At 40.1% G+C, this 19,488-nt stretch overlaps 1 protein-coding gene across 4 annotated transcripts in view; it reads right to left on the bottom strand.

Annotated features, from left to right (window-relative positions):
* Nucleotides 1–19,488, bottom strand: part of LOC127573092 (neuronal migration protein doublecortin-like) — a 247,615-nt gene that overhangs the window by 8,855 nt on the left and 219,272 nt on the right. For 3 of the 4 annotated variants that reach the window (XM_052020949.1, XM_052020951.1, XM_052020950.1), the window contains 3 exons: nt 19,135–19,173; nt 14,611–14,721; nt 2,872–2,978 (listed from right to left, as the gene is read on the bottom strand). In XM_052020949.1, coding sequence (XP_051876909.1) covers nt 2,872–2,978; nt 14,611–14,721; nt 19,135–19,173 — 257 coding nt within the window. The remainder of the gene's footprint in view (nt 1–2,871; nt 2,979–14,610; nt 14,722–19,134; nt 19,174–19,488) is intronic. The other variant, XM_052020952.1, reaches the window with a different exon arrangement.

The following is a 19,488-nucleotide window of genomic DNA, read 5'->3' as shown; positions in this document are numbered from 1 at the left end:
ATCATGTTCTAAATGAATGGAGTTGAGCGGCGTAGACCCACGTTTACTTTTGTTCTTAGAGTCATAGAGTGATACAGAAAGGAAACAGGCCCTTCAGCCCAACTCGTCCATGCTGACCATGGTGCCCAGCAAGCTAGTCCCATTTGCTCACGTTTGGCCCATATTCCAATAAAACTCTCCTATCCATGTACATCCAAATGTCTTTTAAATATTGCTATTGTACCTGCCTCAACCGCTTCTTCTGGCAGCTCATTCCATATACGCACCACCCTCTGCGTGAAGAAGTTGCCTCTCAGGTCCCTTTTAAATCTTTCCCCTCTCACCTTAAACCTATGCCCTCTAGTTCTTAGTTCCCCTTCCCTGGGACAAAGACTATGTGCACTCACCTCTTCTCTATCCGTCATGATTTGATACACCTCTGTAAGCTCAACCCTCAATCTCCTATGTTCCAAGAATTAAGTCCTGGCCTGTTCAACCTCTCCCGATAACTTAGGTCCTCAAGTCCTGGCAGCATCCCCGTAAATCTTCTCTGCACTCTTTCCAGTTTAATGATGTCTTTCCTATAACAGGGCAACCAAAACTGTAAATAGTACTCCAAGTACAGTCTCACCAATGACTTGTTCAACTGCAACATAACATCCCAACTCCCATACTCAATGCCCTGACTGATGAAGGCCAGCGTGCCAAATGCCTTCTTCACCACCCTGTCTACATGTGACACTGCTTTCAGCGAACTATGTACTTGTGCTCCTAGGTATCTCTGTTCCACAACACTCCCCAGGGCCTGACCATTAACTGTATAAGTCCTGGTTTGACTTCGCAAAATGCATCACTTTGCACTTATCTGAATTGAAAGCCATTTGCCAATCTTTGGCCCACTTCCCTAGCTGATCAAGATCCCCCTGTAATATTTGATAATCTTCCTCACTGTCTATGATACCACCTATTTCAGTATCATCCACAAACTTACAAACCATGTCTTGTACATTTACATCTAAATCATATATATAAATAATGAACAGCAAAGGTTCCAGCATCGACCCCTGTGGTACACCACTAGTCACAGGCCTCCAGTCTGGGAAACAACCTTCAACCATCACTCTCTGCTTCTTACCATAGAGCCAATTACAAATCCAATTAACTATTACTCTAGGGTACACAGCTCAACATTCATCTTTCTGATGTGTACGAGGTTCCAGTAAAGCCATAACAAATACGGAGAGCTCACTCAATATGGTTAATGAGACCCACCTCTACTGTTGGACCTTACTGATTGGGGTGTGCCTTGCATCTATAATAACTACTTCGGCTACAAAAGCAGGCATACATAAATCTCCACCCTAATGCGTGTACTTCAAAAAATCATTCATTGCTTGAAAACAGATTATGGAAATTCCGAGGATGCCGCACAGTGACATTTTCGTTCTTTTTCAAATGTAAACTAGTCAGAGCAAACCTTAATTACAGATAAATGCTCATTGCCCTTTACTAACCTGTAAATAGCTCAGGTAAACTAATCCTTCAAAACTGCTGAAAAATCATTCAGCAATTAGTTTCTTCATTTCAGTTCCAAATGGCATATATACTTATCTCACTAACTTGAAATTATTTAAACTTTTTTTTGCTTTAATTACTTCCTTATTTTCTCATTTCAGTACCTCTTCAGAGTTTTTTTCCGGAAATAGATTTCATGTTTCTATGATTAAAACATTTCATAATCTGTAGCTTTTCTCTTCAAAGAAATAATGTTTTCCACAAATTTTAACAAAAATATTATCATCCTCATGATGTGGGAGGACGTATGGATATGATCTCTTGAAATAGACACCCTGCTATGCTAATGGCTACATTTCTGCTGATGCGAATCCAACATTTGCGCATGGACTGGCTCAATAATTCATTCCAGAGACCACTCAGTGATAATCACCATTTCTACCTGTGTGAAGTCAGCTCCTTTCAAATTTTACGCTCTCAAAGTCAGCTCTGTAATATCAGTGGGATTTAAAATTATACTTAAAATTACAAATGCACGAGTCAAAGAGAAAGACTGTTGTAACATCTTTAAAATAATGATGTAATTCCAGATGAATTGACCATTTTGAAAGGATAAGAACATTATACAATGTAACATGTGATGTATTGTTCCATTGTTAAGACTGTGTGCAGTATGGTCTGTTCCCTTTGTACTACAAGATCTTGCTGCTGATATCCATTAGTTTCTTTCTTGTTACAAGCACACTGAGTATACAGCATAAATGTTACTCTATAGATTGGCAGAGAGTTAAAAATATTGACTTTTTCAAAGTCAGATAAATCATCAGGAAATTATCACCTTTGATTTTCCTTTGTAAAAACATGGCTTTCTTAGATTGCTTTAACCCTCTGACAATGTGATATTGTGGGTGAATGATTGCAGTTGATAATTCTGGCCTCTAAGTTTGTTTTCCAAAAGTCCCAATCCTTAATGAACTTAGAGGATTTGTAAATTTGTAGTTTTCATCAAAGACATCTTTGAAATAGTTCCTCCCTGCTCACTGCTGTACCTTCTGAGGACTGAGTACATTTAGTTCGATGTTCTGACATTGGGGTAACTTAATAAACTTACATTTATTGCGACAAGGATAAAATATTTTTAAAATGGTCACTGGGTGTTAAATGTCTCATTAAGTGCCTCTGTTAAAGACAATTTTGAGATAGAAGTTTGGTCAGTTCTTGTTGTGCTTATGACAGATTAACAGTGAAGGATGCCAAATATCTATTTCCCAAAAATCTACATATTTCAAAACTAAAATAAAAAAGATGCCTCACATTGAAGCAGCATTGTTTTGATGGCTCAAAATAGAGAAAATGAGTGAAATCTTGACGACTAACCTTGTGCTTGCGAAGGCATCCTGGACTGGTTGGTGTCGAAATAGGTGTGGAGACTGGAGACTTGTTCGACCTTGGGGTGGAGAGCTGACTGCTGGAAGTTCCATTAGCTGAAAGAACATACATCAAACAACTAGCAGAGTGCTAATAATGTGATCTTGGTAAAGTCATATAAACCCATTTCAGAATATTAAAGGCATTTCCCTTGGAACAGAAACCAAAGCCATCTCCTAATCATTGATGTCTTCTCGGACAGGATGATCACAGAGAGTGGTGGGTGCATGGGAATGCACTGCCAGGGGTGGTAGTGGAGGCAAATATGATAGAGATGTTTAAGAGGCTCTTAGACAGGCACACAAGAGACTAGTTTAGTTAGGTATTTAACAACTAGTTAAATTAGTTAGGCACAACATCGTGCTCCAAAGGGCCTGTTCCTGTGCTGCACAGTTCTATGTTCTATCTCTGTTGTGTTTTTCAAGAGAACAAGTGACTTACCAGGTGGAATTTGTCAGTAGAAATTGTTGATATGAAATAATAACACTTTTTCTCTCCACAGATGCTGCCTTTCCCACATTCCCTGTTTTTATTCCTAATTTCAGCACCTGCAACTATTTGCTTTCTCTCACATTTCTCACAAAGTAGAAGAAATCAGTTTGTCCCATCAAATCTATGCCACTCTCAGAGCATTCCCATTGGTCCCAATTCCCTTGATTTTCCTTGTAACTGATTCTCTCCCACATGCCCATCAGCTCTGCCTGTTCCCCTGCCACCCACCTATACCAGCGGTCATATATAGTAGCAAATTAATCTACTGACCATCACGTCCTTGGCATGCAGGAGAAAAGTTGAACAACTGGGGGGAGTCCCGGGAAAATTTGCAAATTCCACACACACACCACCAGAGGTCAGGGTTGAACTCAGGTCACTGGAGCTGGGCAGCATTTTGATTATCCTGGAATTATGGTCGCCTCATTATAAGAAGGATGTGGAAGCGTTGGAAAGTGTGTAGAGGAGATTTACCAGGATGCTGCCTGGCTTGGAGAGTATGGATTATGAGGAGAGACTAAGGGAGCTAGGGCTTTACTCTTTGGAGGAAAGGAGGATGAGGGGAGACATGACAGAGGTGTACAAAATATTAAGGTGAATAGATAGAGTAGACAGCCAGTGCCTCTTTCCCAGGGCACCAATGCTCAATACAGGAAAGCATGGCTTTAAAGTAATGGGTGGGAAGTTCAAGGGAGATATCAGAGGAAGGTTTTTTACCCAGAGAGTGGTTGGGGCATGGAATGCACTGCCTGGGGTGGTGGTGGTGGAGGCAGGTACATTGGTCAAATTCAAGAGATTGCTAGATAAGCATATGGACGAATTTAAAATAGAGGGATATGGGGAAGGTAGAGGTTAGATAGTCTTAGGCGAGGTTTAAAGGTCAGCACAACGTTGTGGGCTGAAGGACCTGTATTATGCTGTACTGTTCTATGATTCTATGATTTCCTACCTAATGTTTCTCTCCCCAAAATGCTTCTCTTCAAAAGAATGGGATGCTTAGGTACAAAACCTTCTGCTAATAGGCTGGAAAATAATGCTTGTATTCTCAACATATTATATGACAAGAGAAGCCTCTGAAATGGAAATCCATAAAGTGAGCTCAATTTTCAACATAATGTAAGTACCAAACATTACAGAATAACAAACATAATTACAAGCATTGCCTTAGACATACAAATAAACCTAAAATTTTTCCATAAATATATAAAGTCTCGTAACACAAACTTGGGACTTTAGTTTATGATATAAACCTAGCTGGACACATCAGAAGCCCATGATAATTTTACACCCATGTAATTCATTTTCAGGCTGCTCTTCTTTACTAAACTGTTTTACATCCTAATTTGGTGACATTTGACGAGGACAGCTGAAATCCCTTCCACGTTTTAGACAAACCCAGGACAGCACATGGAAATTGAGCGAAGTACGTAAAGTTCGGAATGCTACTGAAAATGCACCTCAGCATGAAAAAGAGCTTTCCAGAGAAGGGAGGAAATCAAAGCAAACAGACATTTGAGAAATACAGCAGCATTTCTGCAAACTAATCAAGTTCTGAAATTCTTCATTTCCTCCACTGTGCATTATTAACAGCATGATATTTCGTTTGAAACACCAACAAGTTACATTTATAATGTCCATTGTAAAAATTGAACAGAGTATAATTAAGTAGCACTTAATGAAAACCATCTTTTACTTGGCAAAACTATCAAAAGGTCATTGTACTCTGAAAGAAGAACAATGCTGGGGATGGAATTACATTCAGTGCATGGAGTTTATATATGATTGGAACTGAATTTTTAAATTAGTAACAGCTCCAGGATTGGCATCCATGGCAAAGCACGCAGTGTGTTCACACACCTACAATCGGGACAAAATCACCTCACAATCCAGGCTTGAAGGCCAACATTCAGCCCTCCAGGGGGCTCAGAAGAGGGGAATCAGGAAGAAAATGCACATTGCTGGAGGCTGGGATTAATTTGCCCCAGACCGCTGTGGAAATATTCCATATCTATTGGCACATAGGAACCTAGGTAAAATGGCTTTGGCCATTTCGTCCAAGTTTCTATCACATAGCTGTGCTTAACTCCCACAGTGATGTTCGTTAAATTGGCAACGTCAGACAGAGAGGCCACACGATGGTTGCAGTGAGTGTGGAAAAACCAAGTTTCAGGAGTAGTGAATCCCATACAAGCTGAAATTAAGACACTACATGGGGTCAATGAGGTGACACTTCACCCTGCGTTCACTCTCTACCTGATCAGAAAGTGCTTGATGCACCCATTGGCAGAAGCAATGGAAGAATTGTACAAATGACCAGTTCATCTACCTAATAAGCACCTTCCATTCAAATTACCCAAATGGTGCAATAATAGTGTTGCCCAGAGATTCATCTGCACACTTTTTTTTCTAGATAAAAATGTCACTGCATTTTTCCCTGAAGCTGTTTAAAATGCTCTGAAAAGATCGCAAAATTTGAGAAAGAGACAATAGGTATTATTGAAAAGCTCTGGTTGAATTTCTTGCAGCTGCCAGCACTCACAAACAGCAAAAAGTATGTCACCCAGCCCTTAAAGGTGCCAGTACACAACATCACCAGCACTATTCCATCCACTAGAGATGGATGTTTCCTTCACGTTAGCTATCCCAGTGATTCCTCAGTGCAGGAAGAGTGCTCCCAGGTTTATTGAGAGGGATCTTGACAAGCTGGTGGATCATATCACCTTAAGAGTTCTAGGAGGCCACAAAGATCCTCCAGGGTTGCAGTCAGCTGTTCCTTCTAAGAGATTGCCAGGGAGGTCTCTTTCGGAACATGAGTGTGTCTATGGGTGCATGCAGTCTGGGGAACCTTGCCAAGCAGGCAGATCCAGTTCTTGTCTGCTGCAGCAGGTTGGTGGACAAGTAGACGCAGTCTGGTTTTGTGAAGCAGAGAGCTCAAATGGCCTCCCTAACTGCATGGTAATCTGCAAACTGAGATGCTGTATACATCAGCGAATGCAGTCAAGAATGATCCCAAGGTTTGGAGGCAGAGAGTGCGAGTGGCTTTGAATTCCACTCTGACAGTAGTACAGGAGATGTATGAGCTGGTACTTGATGGTTTATGAGGTCACAGGTGCAAGTGAGGACATCCACGGAAGCATATCTTGTGTGGACCTTGCCCTCCAAGAAATGTGGACAAGACAGTGGCTCCCACTGAAGCCTGAGAGGAGGATAAGGCTTTGGGTTATGAGCCCATATATGTCGTTCTAACGTGGTCCCTGGGGGTGACTGGAGCTGTGAATTGTACATCCAGGACATCAATTCAGAGGAGTGTCAAGACCAGGCAAAAGGGTGTTGGAAAGCAGTTTTGATTTCTGCGAAGTGTTTGAGGATGGGGAGGGATCAGTGTTCAAGTAAGCAGAATAAGCTATAATAAGCTGTGAGAATGTAGCATGGAGTGTGGCAGTCCATGAATTCAGGCTTAGTATTCTGATGAAGGGTCCCTGACCTGAAACTTTAACTGTTTCTCTTTCCACAGATGGTGCCTGAGAGCTGACTGTTTCCAGCATTTTTTATTTCAAGTTTAGTGTGACTAGCAAGAACACAGGAAGCTTTAATGCAAACTACCTACCAATGCAAGGACTGAATGCAAAACAGGAATGAAAAGAGTATCAAGTGAGAGTGAAAAGCATGCTATTCTTTCCTACCTCACACCAAATCTGTTTGAAGAACTGCTATTGATACCATAATTAATTCCTTCAAATGTAACCGAATAAATAACTGGCTGAGTTCTTCCCGCATTTCTGTTTTTGTTTCAGATTCCAGTGTCTGCAGATTTGTTTGTTTTCACATACTATGTGCAGTAATCACAACAATATGTCATCAAGGCTTCCTTGGGCTCACCTTCCAAAAACATAAGCTAGAAAGGCAAGGGAAGAACTTGCATGGAACACCATCAAGTTCCCCTTCCAAGTCATATGATGTCCTAACTTGGGCATTTGTGCAGAGATTATAATCACTACCCACCAGTACAGCTTTACCATGTGGAATACACAGATACAAAGCAAAGACACTCTACGCTATCATAAGTCATGTAGGAAAGGACAATACCTGGTGACCTTTCTAGTGGTACCCCATGCCATTTATTTTATAAAATGACAGGCATAATTAAATACCTCATAGATCTCAACTGGTGGGACTTCAGAAATGAGATTTGCAATGAGTAACACTTTTATTCATTTTTCAGGCATAGTGGGTATGCATTTAAGGCCAGCATGTATTGCTGTTCCCAATTGCGCTTGAAGTGGTGATGTATCACCTTCCTGAACTACCAGTCCTTCTACTGAAGGTACAGATCCTCCCCGGCTTTCGAACGTCCAATTTACGGACACCTGTACATATGAATGAGCTCCCATAAATATTATTAAATTCAAACAAGGACCAGTCTTGAAAATATGAACCTGTTTACATGTAGCCTGCCCACAGTAATCAGACACCATTGTCTCTGAAAAACACAGGTTGCCAGTTTCATTGCAGGAGGCCACTTAAAAAGAGTTGCTTTGGAAATTGACAAGCAATTGCTTCGATTGTTTAATATAGTCTAGTTGCAAAAGTATCAATGTCACATCCAAAGGTACTTCAAGCCCATCAAAACCAGCAATTCAGTGTGGGACATCCTATAACTAGGCAAGGGAAGACAATAAATAAAGGTTCATGTTAATTGGCCTTCATCAACACCATTCATTGCAATACTTGGAAGAAGGGTTACCGAATCGAGTGATGTACATTTTCTGACTTATGGACAAAATCGACTTATGTACATGTGTAAAAATGGATCCCGCTCATAACCTGGGGACGGCCTATACTCCAAAAGTCCTGTTGGGGTGGGAGTTCTAGAATTTAGACTTAGCAACAATGAAGGAACAGCAATATATTTCCAAGTAAGGATGGTATGTGATTGGAGGGGAACAGGGAGGTTGTCAGGTGCCTGCTGTCCTTGACTTCCTTGGTGATAGATGTCATGGGTTTGGGAAGGACTGTCTGAGTAGTGCAGACAAGTTACTGCTGTTTATTTTGTAGATGGTACACACTGCAGCCACTGTGCACCTGTGATGGACGAAGTGAATATTTAGGGTGATGGATGGGGTGACAGTGAACTGGGCTGCTTTGTCCTAGATGATGTGGAGCTTCCTTCATCTTGATTTGCTTGCATAATAGAGGTACATACAGTATGTGTAGATCTTTGTTTCATCACTTTAGAGAGAGAGGAAGCATTTATGTTGAACGTTCTCTGAAGAGATTTAATAAATAGGGTCCATGATAAACTGACCCAGATTGAGCTACTTTTAGCTGACAATTCCATCTCAGACATCTGGACATACGTACCTTTCTGGACTTCTGCTCTGCTGCTGAATTCACCACTGGGTCCAGGAGAGGGGCTAGGTGCACTACTTCTACCCATAGCCAAGGGGAGCTAATATATACACCACAACCCCACTCATGTGACTGCACACACCAACCTTGTGGAAAAACATGTGGTTTACTTCTGTTACTTAATTTATTTTAATAGTTTTAATTATTTGCTAGCATTTACAGTGTTTAAATTTAAATTAATTAATTATTTCTTAGTTCTCATTTCTTTATTATATTAATCTACTTGAAGAGTCTTTAAATATCCTTGACAATCAGAGATAAGTAAAAGCGGTTCCAGATGCCTTAGAAGGAGAGAGCTGTCAATCATCAAAGTGCTCACTTGACAGGGCCTCAGAATCTGACATCTGAGGCCTGCTCAGAGTCAGGACCTGCTCCACGTTGTGGGACAGCTCCCACTTCCAGAGTCAGCTTGGTCAGCCATCCAGAACAGATGAGGATAGGCAGGCACTGTGAGAAGCAGGCCGAATCCAGAATGGTTCTGTCCACTAGATGGTACATTGATAGTGGGAGGATTCTGGCTGTTATATGTTCTTGTTGACTTAGAATTTGTGATCCGAAGCATCATGAGTCCCATTAGTTTGACTTGTTTCCTCAGTTTTTATCTCAAAGCTATTTGGTGCTTTAAATTGGCGAATATCATTCTAATTGGGTGTTAGCCCAGGCTAAAGTTCACTATAAAACCCACATACAGCTTCCTGTGGTTGTTTTTTAGATCTTACTAATACAGGACAGCTGCACTAAATGGCATGCCTTATAGTCTTTGCACAAATGATAACCATATTAGATGGTAAATTACTTCCAGGAGATTTATCACTCAGATTAGATAGTAATTTGAATTTTTTAAATGTGCAATGGCCTTGGATTAAAACTTCAACTGTGAAAATGTCAACTTGGATACTAAGTTCTAACCTGTACAATATCAACAGAAAAGTACTAGGCCATCCCTGGGTAATGAATGGGTTCAATTTTTACAGATGTCCATAAGTCAATTTTGTCTATGTTGGAAAATGCACGAAAAACACTCGATATGGTAACCATTCCTCCACAGTAATGAATGGCAACAAACATCACATAAGACTGATAAGAAAGAACAATTACTAAAAGTGGAGAGAGAGAAGAAACTAGTTCTGCTGTTTGTACTTTTCAATTTAATAATACGGAAGCTCGTTCATATGTAAAGGTTTCCATAAATTGAACATTCGTAACCCAGGGCCAGCCTGTAATTCTAACAATAACTTTGGAATCAGAATACGGTGCCAACTTCAGTTGATTTCTCTTGAAGAAAACAGAGGTGAAAAGGCCTTATTTATCTTGGTACTTTCAGATAATGACCTCTGTTTTGGCAAAAGTGTGCAAGATGCACGTTTCTGTGATAATATACCATGAACAAGGAACCATCTTGATTTTGTGTAGATTATAAAAATGTAATCAGTGTCTGTTTAAGATGAAAGAGTGCAGTGTACTGATCCAGCCAATTTTCTTGATCATAATCATTTATGGATTCCTAAACTATAGCCAGCTGAGTTTTTAAGACAGATGTTCTTCATGCCTATCAACATGCCTGCCTCTGAAAAAAAGAAAGTTATTTTCAAATAAAACATTCCAACCTGGAAAATTGACTGCAGTCAATTGAGTGCACTAAATAGGAGATATAGCGGGTTTGGGCTCACTGCTGATACCAGCGATGTACCTGGATAGAGGGCACATGAAGGAGAATGGGTTGCAGGGAAATAAGTGGAGGTATGAGGCTGATGGGATTGCTCTGAGAGCTGGCACAGACTCAATGGGATGAATGGCCTTCTTCTAGATTGTGAGAAAATGTGAGAATATGAGAAATATGAGACCCAGGGCCATTGGGGAGAGGTCAGATGGGGAAAGCAGGCCAGCAGCGAAGAAGGAAACAGATAAGTTGCCGAGATGGAGATGGTGGTTGTGTTGGGGTGTTGTCTTAATCAAGGTTGGGCAGAGAAAACAAGGACAGTGATCAGGTGAGTGACCACTGGCGATCACATTCTCCACTGAGGGATTGTTGGGTGGGGAGGATCAGAAGAATCACAAAGATGTTGGGTGGGGGTGATTCAATGTAAATTTGCCCCCCCCCCCCCAAACACCTGCTCCAAGTGGAGCCCTGTACAGGGAATGAAATCATTGTATGCACAACTAATGATTTGGTGTTGTGAGGGTGATTCATGTCAGGAAGTGCCTGGTTAAATTTCCAGGGTGATGTGAGACAACCTGGTAAAAAGGTTGCGTTGTGCTTCACTTGGGAAAAGTCAAATTTCAATCATATAACATTGAAACAAAGTAAGCAATTTGCAATTGAATTTCTAGCCATCCCTGTTCTTTGAGACAAAATGTAATTAAAAATCAGTTGTAAACCCCACTTTACAGTAAGAAGCTGTAGTAAGCCTGAAAATTGGAACAGACACAACTGAAGAACATCTGCTGGCATTGAACATTTCCTCTGCTAATGACTCTTGGGAACAGCTTCTGCTTCTGAGAGGAGACTGACAACCTCTTATCAGCTCTGAAATTGCTGCTGGTTCATGCATAAGGCAATTTCTTTGTCTTTGAATCTGTCAGTGTCAGAGCATAAAATTATAGTTCAGCGTCTGTCATTCACGAATCAGAATCATGGGCTTCTGAGGTCAAATCCAATTTAAAAATGGTTAGAGCCAGGACATCTCCTGCGGCCACATCCAGGTTTCCTCTGCAAAGCCTATGATTTGATTTAACAGGCGGTGCTGAGTGTTTATTCTCGGGCCAGCAGTTATGTTGCTGCAAAGGATCAAATGCTAACTGATTAGGAAATGCAATAACAGTGGAGGCTAAGCACACGTGTTATTTTAAACCTTTGGAAACCCTCAATCCTTAATTACACATTTCTATTGACTTTTAGTACCCAGATGTGCATTTATATTCAAGGAAAGTTGGACAAAAATTACCAATATTTAATTAAATCCATGAAGCTTGAAAATACTTCTGTGACTTTACTCCAGCAGTCTCCACCACACTCCATATGAAACTCATGGAATAACCTGACTGCCTCCATTATGAATCCACATTCCATTATAATTGTACTGTTCATTAGTTCGGTTGGGTCTCAGTCAACAGGGGAACAGCAGCCACCATCTGTTTGGCTTGTAAATGTTTATAGCTAATAATGCATGCTTTACAGTATAACCTGAAACCACTTTCTTGAAAAAGTCTTCAGAGTAAGAGGAAGTCCAAACCATACAATCAAATAAAAGTACAGTCCAGTTAGGGTTAGGATGATGTTCGCTGTGACATTAATGCAAATTGTTGAGGGGTAGATATTTTTTCCCCACTTCGATCCCTGGGAAGGTAAGTGTCAAGTAAGGAGCTGGGATACTGTTCCAACAAGGAGCTGAAGGCAGCAACCTTTAGGAATGTCTATGGTTAACTCTTGAGCGGCCAACATTGACCAAAAATTTACTCAGCATATTTTGAGAGACCATGGTGTCTTTTTTACAGCATCATTTTACAAAACAAGAAGAAAATTCCTTTCTGTTCACAAATAATATTAATCCAAGGACACAAATTAACTGTTTCCTCCAGAGTATGACTATCCGTGGAATTTCAGTACAATGGAGCCTTTTCAAGGTGAAGATATACTCTACTCTCTCCCATCAAGACAATTTTCTGTGAAATTGATGTTACGGGTTTAATTTGGCCAATTGGGTTAAGAAGATTGGACATAAGGAATAAACTGGGCATGGAAGGGATGATCACAGAGGGAGGGGTTTGCTTAAGATACTTATTTTGCAGGGTGGGAGCTATTTGTTGGCAGTAAAGTTAAGGTAACCAGGATGATGAAAAGGATGAAATTGAGCCATTAGACTGGACCCCAATTTATTAAAGTTTGTAATGAAATTTCTTATTTATTTAATGGTTTAATGGATGGGTTTGTGTGAGATGGAAGGAAAATGCTCATCAGGAGGCTTGACGACTGTGCATTCCACCCATTAGAAATGGGGCTTTATCATCAACATTGACAGTAGAACTTACTGGATGCCATCAGAACAGTTTCCACTGTGGGCCTTAAGCCCAGAGGACCATTCTTGTTTCAGAGACTTAAGCATATTGTCAAGTGTGACAGTTCATTGCTGAGAGAGCACAGCACTGTTGGGGTTATGCATTCTAGATGAGATATTAAAGTCCTGTCTGCTAACTCATTTGGATGTTAGAAACAAATCACTCATCACCATCCTCCTGACCTCAACCACAGATTATCTGTGATGAAGTATATTATTCTTCACAGGACCTTACTGTCTGCATATTATCTACTGTGTTTCATATTACAACAGTGACCACACATCAAGAAGTATTTCATTACTGAACAGTGCTACATCCTGAGGTCATGAAAGGCTACATTGCCTCAAAATTCAATTGTTCAATACTAATTTTCTCAGCACTATGTAATTGATGATAATTTTTTTCTGGAGTAAAGTGTGACCCATTTCTGGGTCATTTTATATCAATCAGAAAATTTGACTAGGCACCTTGTGTTCTGAATCATCCGTGACTCAACGCAATTCCTCTGTCCTTTTGGAAGACTGCAGGGGAACATGAGTCACTTTGTCCTGGGGCACCTATTCTTGGGTAGAACTGGGACCATGTGGTCTATCACTGCACTGATATACTGGGAGGCATGAAAGGTAAGATACTTCCCTACATTCCCACCACATTGCAATGGAACCCCCAATACCCCCTTGACCAAGCTCATCTCTGATCCCAAGATCTGAGCACCTCTCACCGCCCCCCCATACCATAAACTTAGTGTTTCTGATCTCTCACTTAACCCCACTGACCCTCCAAATTCCCTCAAACAATCCCCACCCCCATGAACCACAAGATCGAGAAGACAGGTCCCACCTTCTAACCCCAGACTTGAAAAGCCAGTTATTCCAGCTCCAACTTGCCATACCCACTCCCTCCAACCTGACCTCAGGAAAGGGGTAAACACTGCATTTTGGTTATTGGCTGTATGTGTGTAGCCCTGCCTGTGTAGCATTCTAGTGCACCTTTTGGAATGGATTGGACACAGAAACTTGCAAGTCTTTCAAGTACTTTTTTTCCTTTTCACTTACATTTTTTTTTGAACAAAGACTCCAAGCCAGGTAAGTCTGCCGATTGTACAGAAGAGTTAAACCCACACTGAAAACTGGATATTCTTAGTTTGATAGCACTTAAGTAGATTTTGCCAACACCAGGCAGATTACCGAGGCAAAAACAACTGTTAAATTTTCCCAGACTCCAGCCAACATGACAGAGAGTCCTCTTGTAATTGTTTTGGCCAGGTAGTTTTTTTAAATGGTCCTGGCATGTGTTTTTAGTCATTAAAACATACATTCTCTTTTAAAGACTGTAAGTTATTTAAATTTTTAAACCTATTGTCGATGGACACTCCAAAGCAGAGGAACTCAGCTCCATCTATAGAGAATTGAGGTGGTCAATTCTCCACCAATGTTATGCCCACTTCAGGGTGAAGCTTGTTTTTCACCCATACATTGCACAGCTTGTCTATAGAAGCCATGTTAAAACATACAAGTAACTATAGCATAGACTTTTCAATTACATATAATAATATTTACAAAGAATATCTTTTCCTGAATTATATTTGAATAATTATGACATTTTTCACACTGTAATTGGCCCCTGTGGTGGGAATTGTGATCCACAAATTTGAAATTAGAATAAAAAGTCAATTAGTAGTCAGTTTTTTTGTATGCTGTGGCCTTTGAAATACCAGCGAGTTCCACTTACCAGAGTCAGCAGGAGACTTACTACGACGTGAAGCTCCAGAGCTCTTGCCTGTAGACCTTTGTGTGGCATTAACTGGTTTACCACCGGGATTTGTCTTCACCACACGGCATTCTGGTTCAAAATAGAAAAGAATAACAGTTAGCAATAAATGGGCACAAATAATGATAAATGTACCGTGCCATTACAAATGACCATTTACAAATGACCATGACTTTCTGCCTAGCTCCTCACTTAATGGGGGGGTTATGTACTTTTGTATTACACCAATAATGAAAGCAATCCACTGGAAACAGGTCCATGTGGTGACCTTCCCATAGCTCACTATGAAGGTATCAGTGTTGAGACTTGACCACTGGGGCATTTATCAACTGGACATTTACAAAACTATAATTTGTTTTTGTATGCTAGAAATTTTGCAAAACATGATGTAGTCACAGGCAACTGTCAGAAGGCCATTTGATCAGCCTGAGTAGTAGCCAAGAACACAGAAATGGATGGGTGAATAATCTTCCAAGTCCACACCTTGCCATTGCCGTATGTTCCATGATCTGTAGTTCAGTAAGCAATTGTTAATTCTGAGTCCCTGCAAATGAAGGACTTATCCTGACTTCTGCGATTGGAAGAAAGGTTTAGAGGCTTAAGTTTTTACAGTCCGTGTTGGTGTATAGAAGTCCAAACAAGACTTCAAACAGTTCATAAGTACTATCTTCTGACATGAGGATTTTCAATCTAATTGTGTTGTTCCGTATTGCTTAATGGCCAACATATATCAGACAAAATAATTTGCTTAGTTGGGAAACTAAAGGAAAACTACTAATCCTCATAAAATAGCATGATACAAATATTTTGTTTCATATTTTTTAAACGTATTACTGAAAACTAGGAGCAAAACAACAACATTAGGATGAAAATACCTTTCACATTCGGATAATAAATGATTCTGGACATAATTAATCTTACTTTCAAAATTAACCTTTGTTTCTTATATTCAGCCAAGCAAACAACGATCATTTCTTCTACATTTATGTCCTAGTCAATCTGTTACTTTTCTAGTCTGAGGTGCCAGCCCACTTAGGTCATTGATACAATGCTATTCACTTTGCTTACCTTGCATTGGGCTGTCCCAGCAAGCTCAAAGAAGACCCTTTCGGTGACGATATTGAAGAGCAGCATGTTCAGCCCAACTGGTCCATGCTACCCTTTATGCTCTATTTGAGTTTCTGCCTGCCCCACTTCACCTAACCCTATCACCATCTGTATCAGTTCCTGTTTTCCTTAAAGGCTCTGCTGTTCTCCTCAACTGCTACATCAATCTTACCACCCTATGGTAAATATGTTTCTCCTAAATTTGCTATTAGAATTTCAGCAGCTACCTTACATGATCACTCTTAGATTTGGTCTCTCTCCAACTGGAAACACCCTCTCTACATCCCTTTTGTCATAATTGAATTCAAGCCTTGTTCTATCACTCCCTGGTGCATCAGGCAGTGAACTTAAGAGTGGGTTTGAAGTGAACAACATTACTTGAGGTGGTAAACAAATCAACAATAAGTGAATCATCGCTTAAGTGATTTTCTTCTATTCATTCCCAGGATGCTAACATCATCAACAATGTCAGCATTTATTGTCCATCCCTAACTGGCCCTGGTGTGATGAGGCAATTAAAGATCAACCACTTGCTGCAGGTCTGGGGTCCAGTTTATTCACTGACAGACATTAAAAAACCTATCTGGTTTTCACAACAATTCACTGGTTTCATGGTCAACTCACCATTACCGAGATTGGCTATTTTTTAAAACAACTTAATTTCTTAAGTGTAAATTCTTCCTTCCACTGCCATGGTGGGATTTGAACTTTTATCATGGACTGAGAGTCGAGAACTCTGGCTTCTCCTCCAGTAACTTAACTCTGTGCCACAGTACCCAACTGTATTCTTACAACCTGCTTTCTATTTCCTGGCTTGTATCATTCTATATCCATGTCCATTTTCTTCTCTAATCTTAATCACCTTTCCTCCATTCCTACAATTTCTTTATCGGACTTTCCCTGACACAATAGGCATCCATTTGGCAGACACTGCAATAAAATGCAGAGAAGTTCACATTTCACTGATGATTGCTTTATGCTGAAGGAAAGGGACAAGGTATCTAGATACATACATGAATAATGGCCATTTTGGTAAAGTATTAAGCAGCCACATGTAGTGGAGTTACAGTCCAACAAGGAGGAAACACCTTCACAAAATGAATATAGTTCCTTGTGTAGGCTATTCTGACAACACTTTCCAAACATGTGACTCTGACAAGAAGAATAGGGGAGGCAGGTGCATAGGAACACCACCTACTGCAGTTCCTCTCAAGCACCCTCATATGGGATTATTTAATTGTTTCTGTGTCTAAAACTAGGATGGCACAGTGGTGCAGCTGGTAGAGCCACTGCCTCACAGCACCAGAGACCCAGGTTCAATCCTGACCTCGGGTGCTGTATGTGTGGAATTTGCTCGTTGTACCTGGGTTTCCTCTGGAAGCCCTGGTTTCCTCCCAGATCCAAAAGACATGCGAGTTGGTGGGTTAATTAGCCACTGGAAAATAGCCATAATGTGTAAGTGAGAGGTAGAATCTCGGGACAATTGATAAGAATGTGGGGAAAAAAATGGAAATGATGTAGGATTACTGTAACTATGTAGTTGATGGTTGACATGGACTCAGTGGGCCTTAAGGCCCGTTTCCCTGATGCATCTCTCTGTGACTCTAATCCTAGAATTTCCTCCCAACCAGCACTGTGTGGGTATCTTCACAAGCACTGCAATGTTTCAAGAAGGCAGCTCATCACCACCTCTCAAAGGCAAATGGGGATGGTTAATAAATTCTGACACTTCCAACAATGCTCTTAACCAATAAATAAAGGAGCAATTGGATAGGTAAACAGAAAACTAAAGAAAATAGGTAAGATAATTTAATGAGCCTTTCTCTACTAAATGCATGCAATTATTGTTAATTGTTACCATCAAATATTAACTTTGATAATGCCTTACCTGTTAAAACTCCCCACAATCCATAATCCAAAGCACATTACATTTGAGAAAAGGTTGGCTCAGCTGCTTTTCATTAGATTAAACCAGAGCCTCTCTGTGAGGGCATTTTTCAAAGCAGTAAAATGGGCACTTCACTGAGGGACATATTAAAGTAAGGGTACTTTATGTGATTTCTCTATTAAAGGGGCAGCCAGAAACAATATATATAGCACCAGAATATGTACCACAATCAGAGGTTGCTATAACGAGGGGCTGCTGCATGCCTCAGTGTTCCTTACAAAATGGATTAGTACAGAGGAGCTGTAGTAACAGAGGAACTAAATGACTGCTAGACTGAAATAAAACTGTCTGACCTTGATATGAACTAGATTTTGTAACGGTGGAATATTACTGGCAAATCATCAGAAAGCAGCATTTTGAAGTATTTGGTCGCTGGTGCATGAAGCTCAGACAATCTGCTTGAGAGGTTATGCCTGAGGCTGATAAGATTAAACTGCATTGAAGTTTGGGTCTAATTATTTTATAGGTAAAAATTTATAAAGTAGCCATAGAATATATTGAATCCAAATGTCCCTTTCAGATTGATGACATGTTTCATGTCCAGAAGAAGGGAAGGTACATTCAAAGATCTGATGACTAAATTAGCTTTGAGTGCTCAACTATTGTGTTAATATTGCAGAAACATAACTGTTCCATACATAATAACATGCAATTTGTAATTTTGACTAATGTTTACCAGATTTTTCTGCTTTACTAGAAAGAGGTGTTATCAAATATTTAATCTTCAAGCTAAAAATTATTCATTCTTGTCTGCTTCTTAACACATTCCAAATATGGCACAGTAAGTCAGGCAATGCATTCTGAGTCCATAAGCCAAGTCAAGAAATAAGAGTCTGGGCATAATCTTACAGACCTAGTACCCTGGTCCAAGAGGCATGAGTTGTGTCTGGACTTGGCACATAATTAAACAAGACCTGAAGAGAAAGTGAAGTGTTGCATTTCCAATTTAAGATGTTAATACAAATAGAAAGGGAAAGCAAACAATAAAAGACAAGGAAGGGCAGCAGCCAAATTCAAATTTAGACCAGAAGTGACAGCAGCAATTGACAGATCGGCAGTTTGAAGAACCACTGATAAAAGAAACGTAAGTAATTGAATTTTAAAAGGGAGCTTGCTCAACAGTAACGCTACAAGATAAAATGCAACTGGGACTTTGAAAAGATATAGTAACAATTAATAAATGAGACTGGGCAGCAACTGAACATCGAGAGAAAGAATAAAACTCAAATTATCTAGTCCTTTGAAAATGTTCACTATAATGTCATTTCAGAAAGAAGTTGGAAACTGTACAGAAGGTTGTTGGCTAAATCACTGAAGTCAACTTTATTAGAATGGCTATCTTGTTACCAACTTTTCTTCACAAGTCCATCCCCAAATACTGCAAACATTTCTGCTGCTGAAAATCTGTCACCAGTGAATCCTTTACTTACCAACATCAAAACCTCCCAGCGTCCGACTTCTGTGCACCTCTTGGAGAGTACAAAAGTTTTAATCAGAGAGTTAACAGATCATAACACCTGGCAAACTCTGAGCCATTTCCTCAAGTTAGCTTTATTATTTTCTCCCGGGGATATTTCTGTTTCAACTATATTCTGATAATCTTGGTTTCAATCTTCTAACACCCCTTGAGTAAAATATTATTTTACCTCACATATTTACCACTTTTTTGAAACATTCTGTCACTTTTACCCCAGTTCATGCTAAAGACCTCTCCACACACAATTTTCTGAATAAAAATTTTTTACTAGGACTTTACAATCTTGAAACTTAATGACACATTCAGA

The sequence above is a fragment of the Pristis pectinata genome, chromosome 8 (genome assembly GCF_009764475.1).
Source record: "Pristis pectinata isolate sPriPec2 chromosome 8, sPriPec2.1.pri, whole genome shotgun sequence".
NCBI lineage: Eukaryota > Metazoa > Chordata > Chondrichthyes > Rhinopristiformes > Pristidae > Pristis > Pristis pectinata.
Note: the sequence above shows the minus strand (reverse complement) of the source record. Positions and strands in the feature narration are given on the sequence as shown.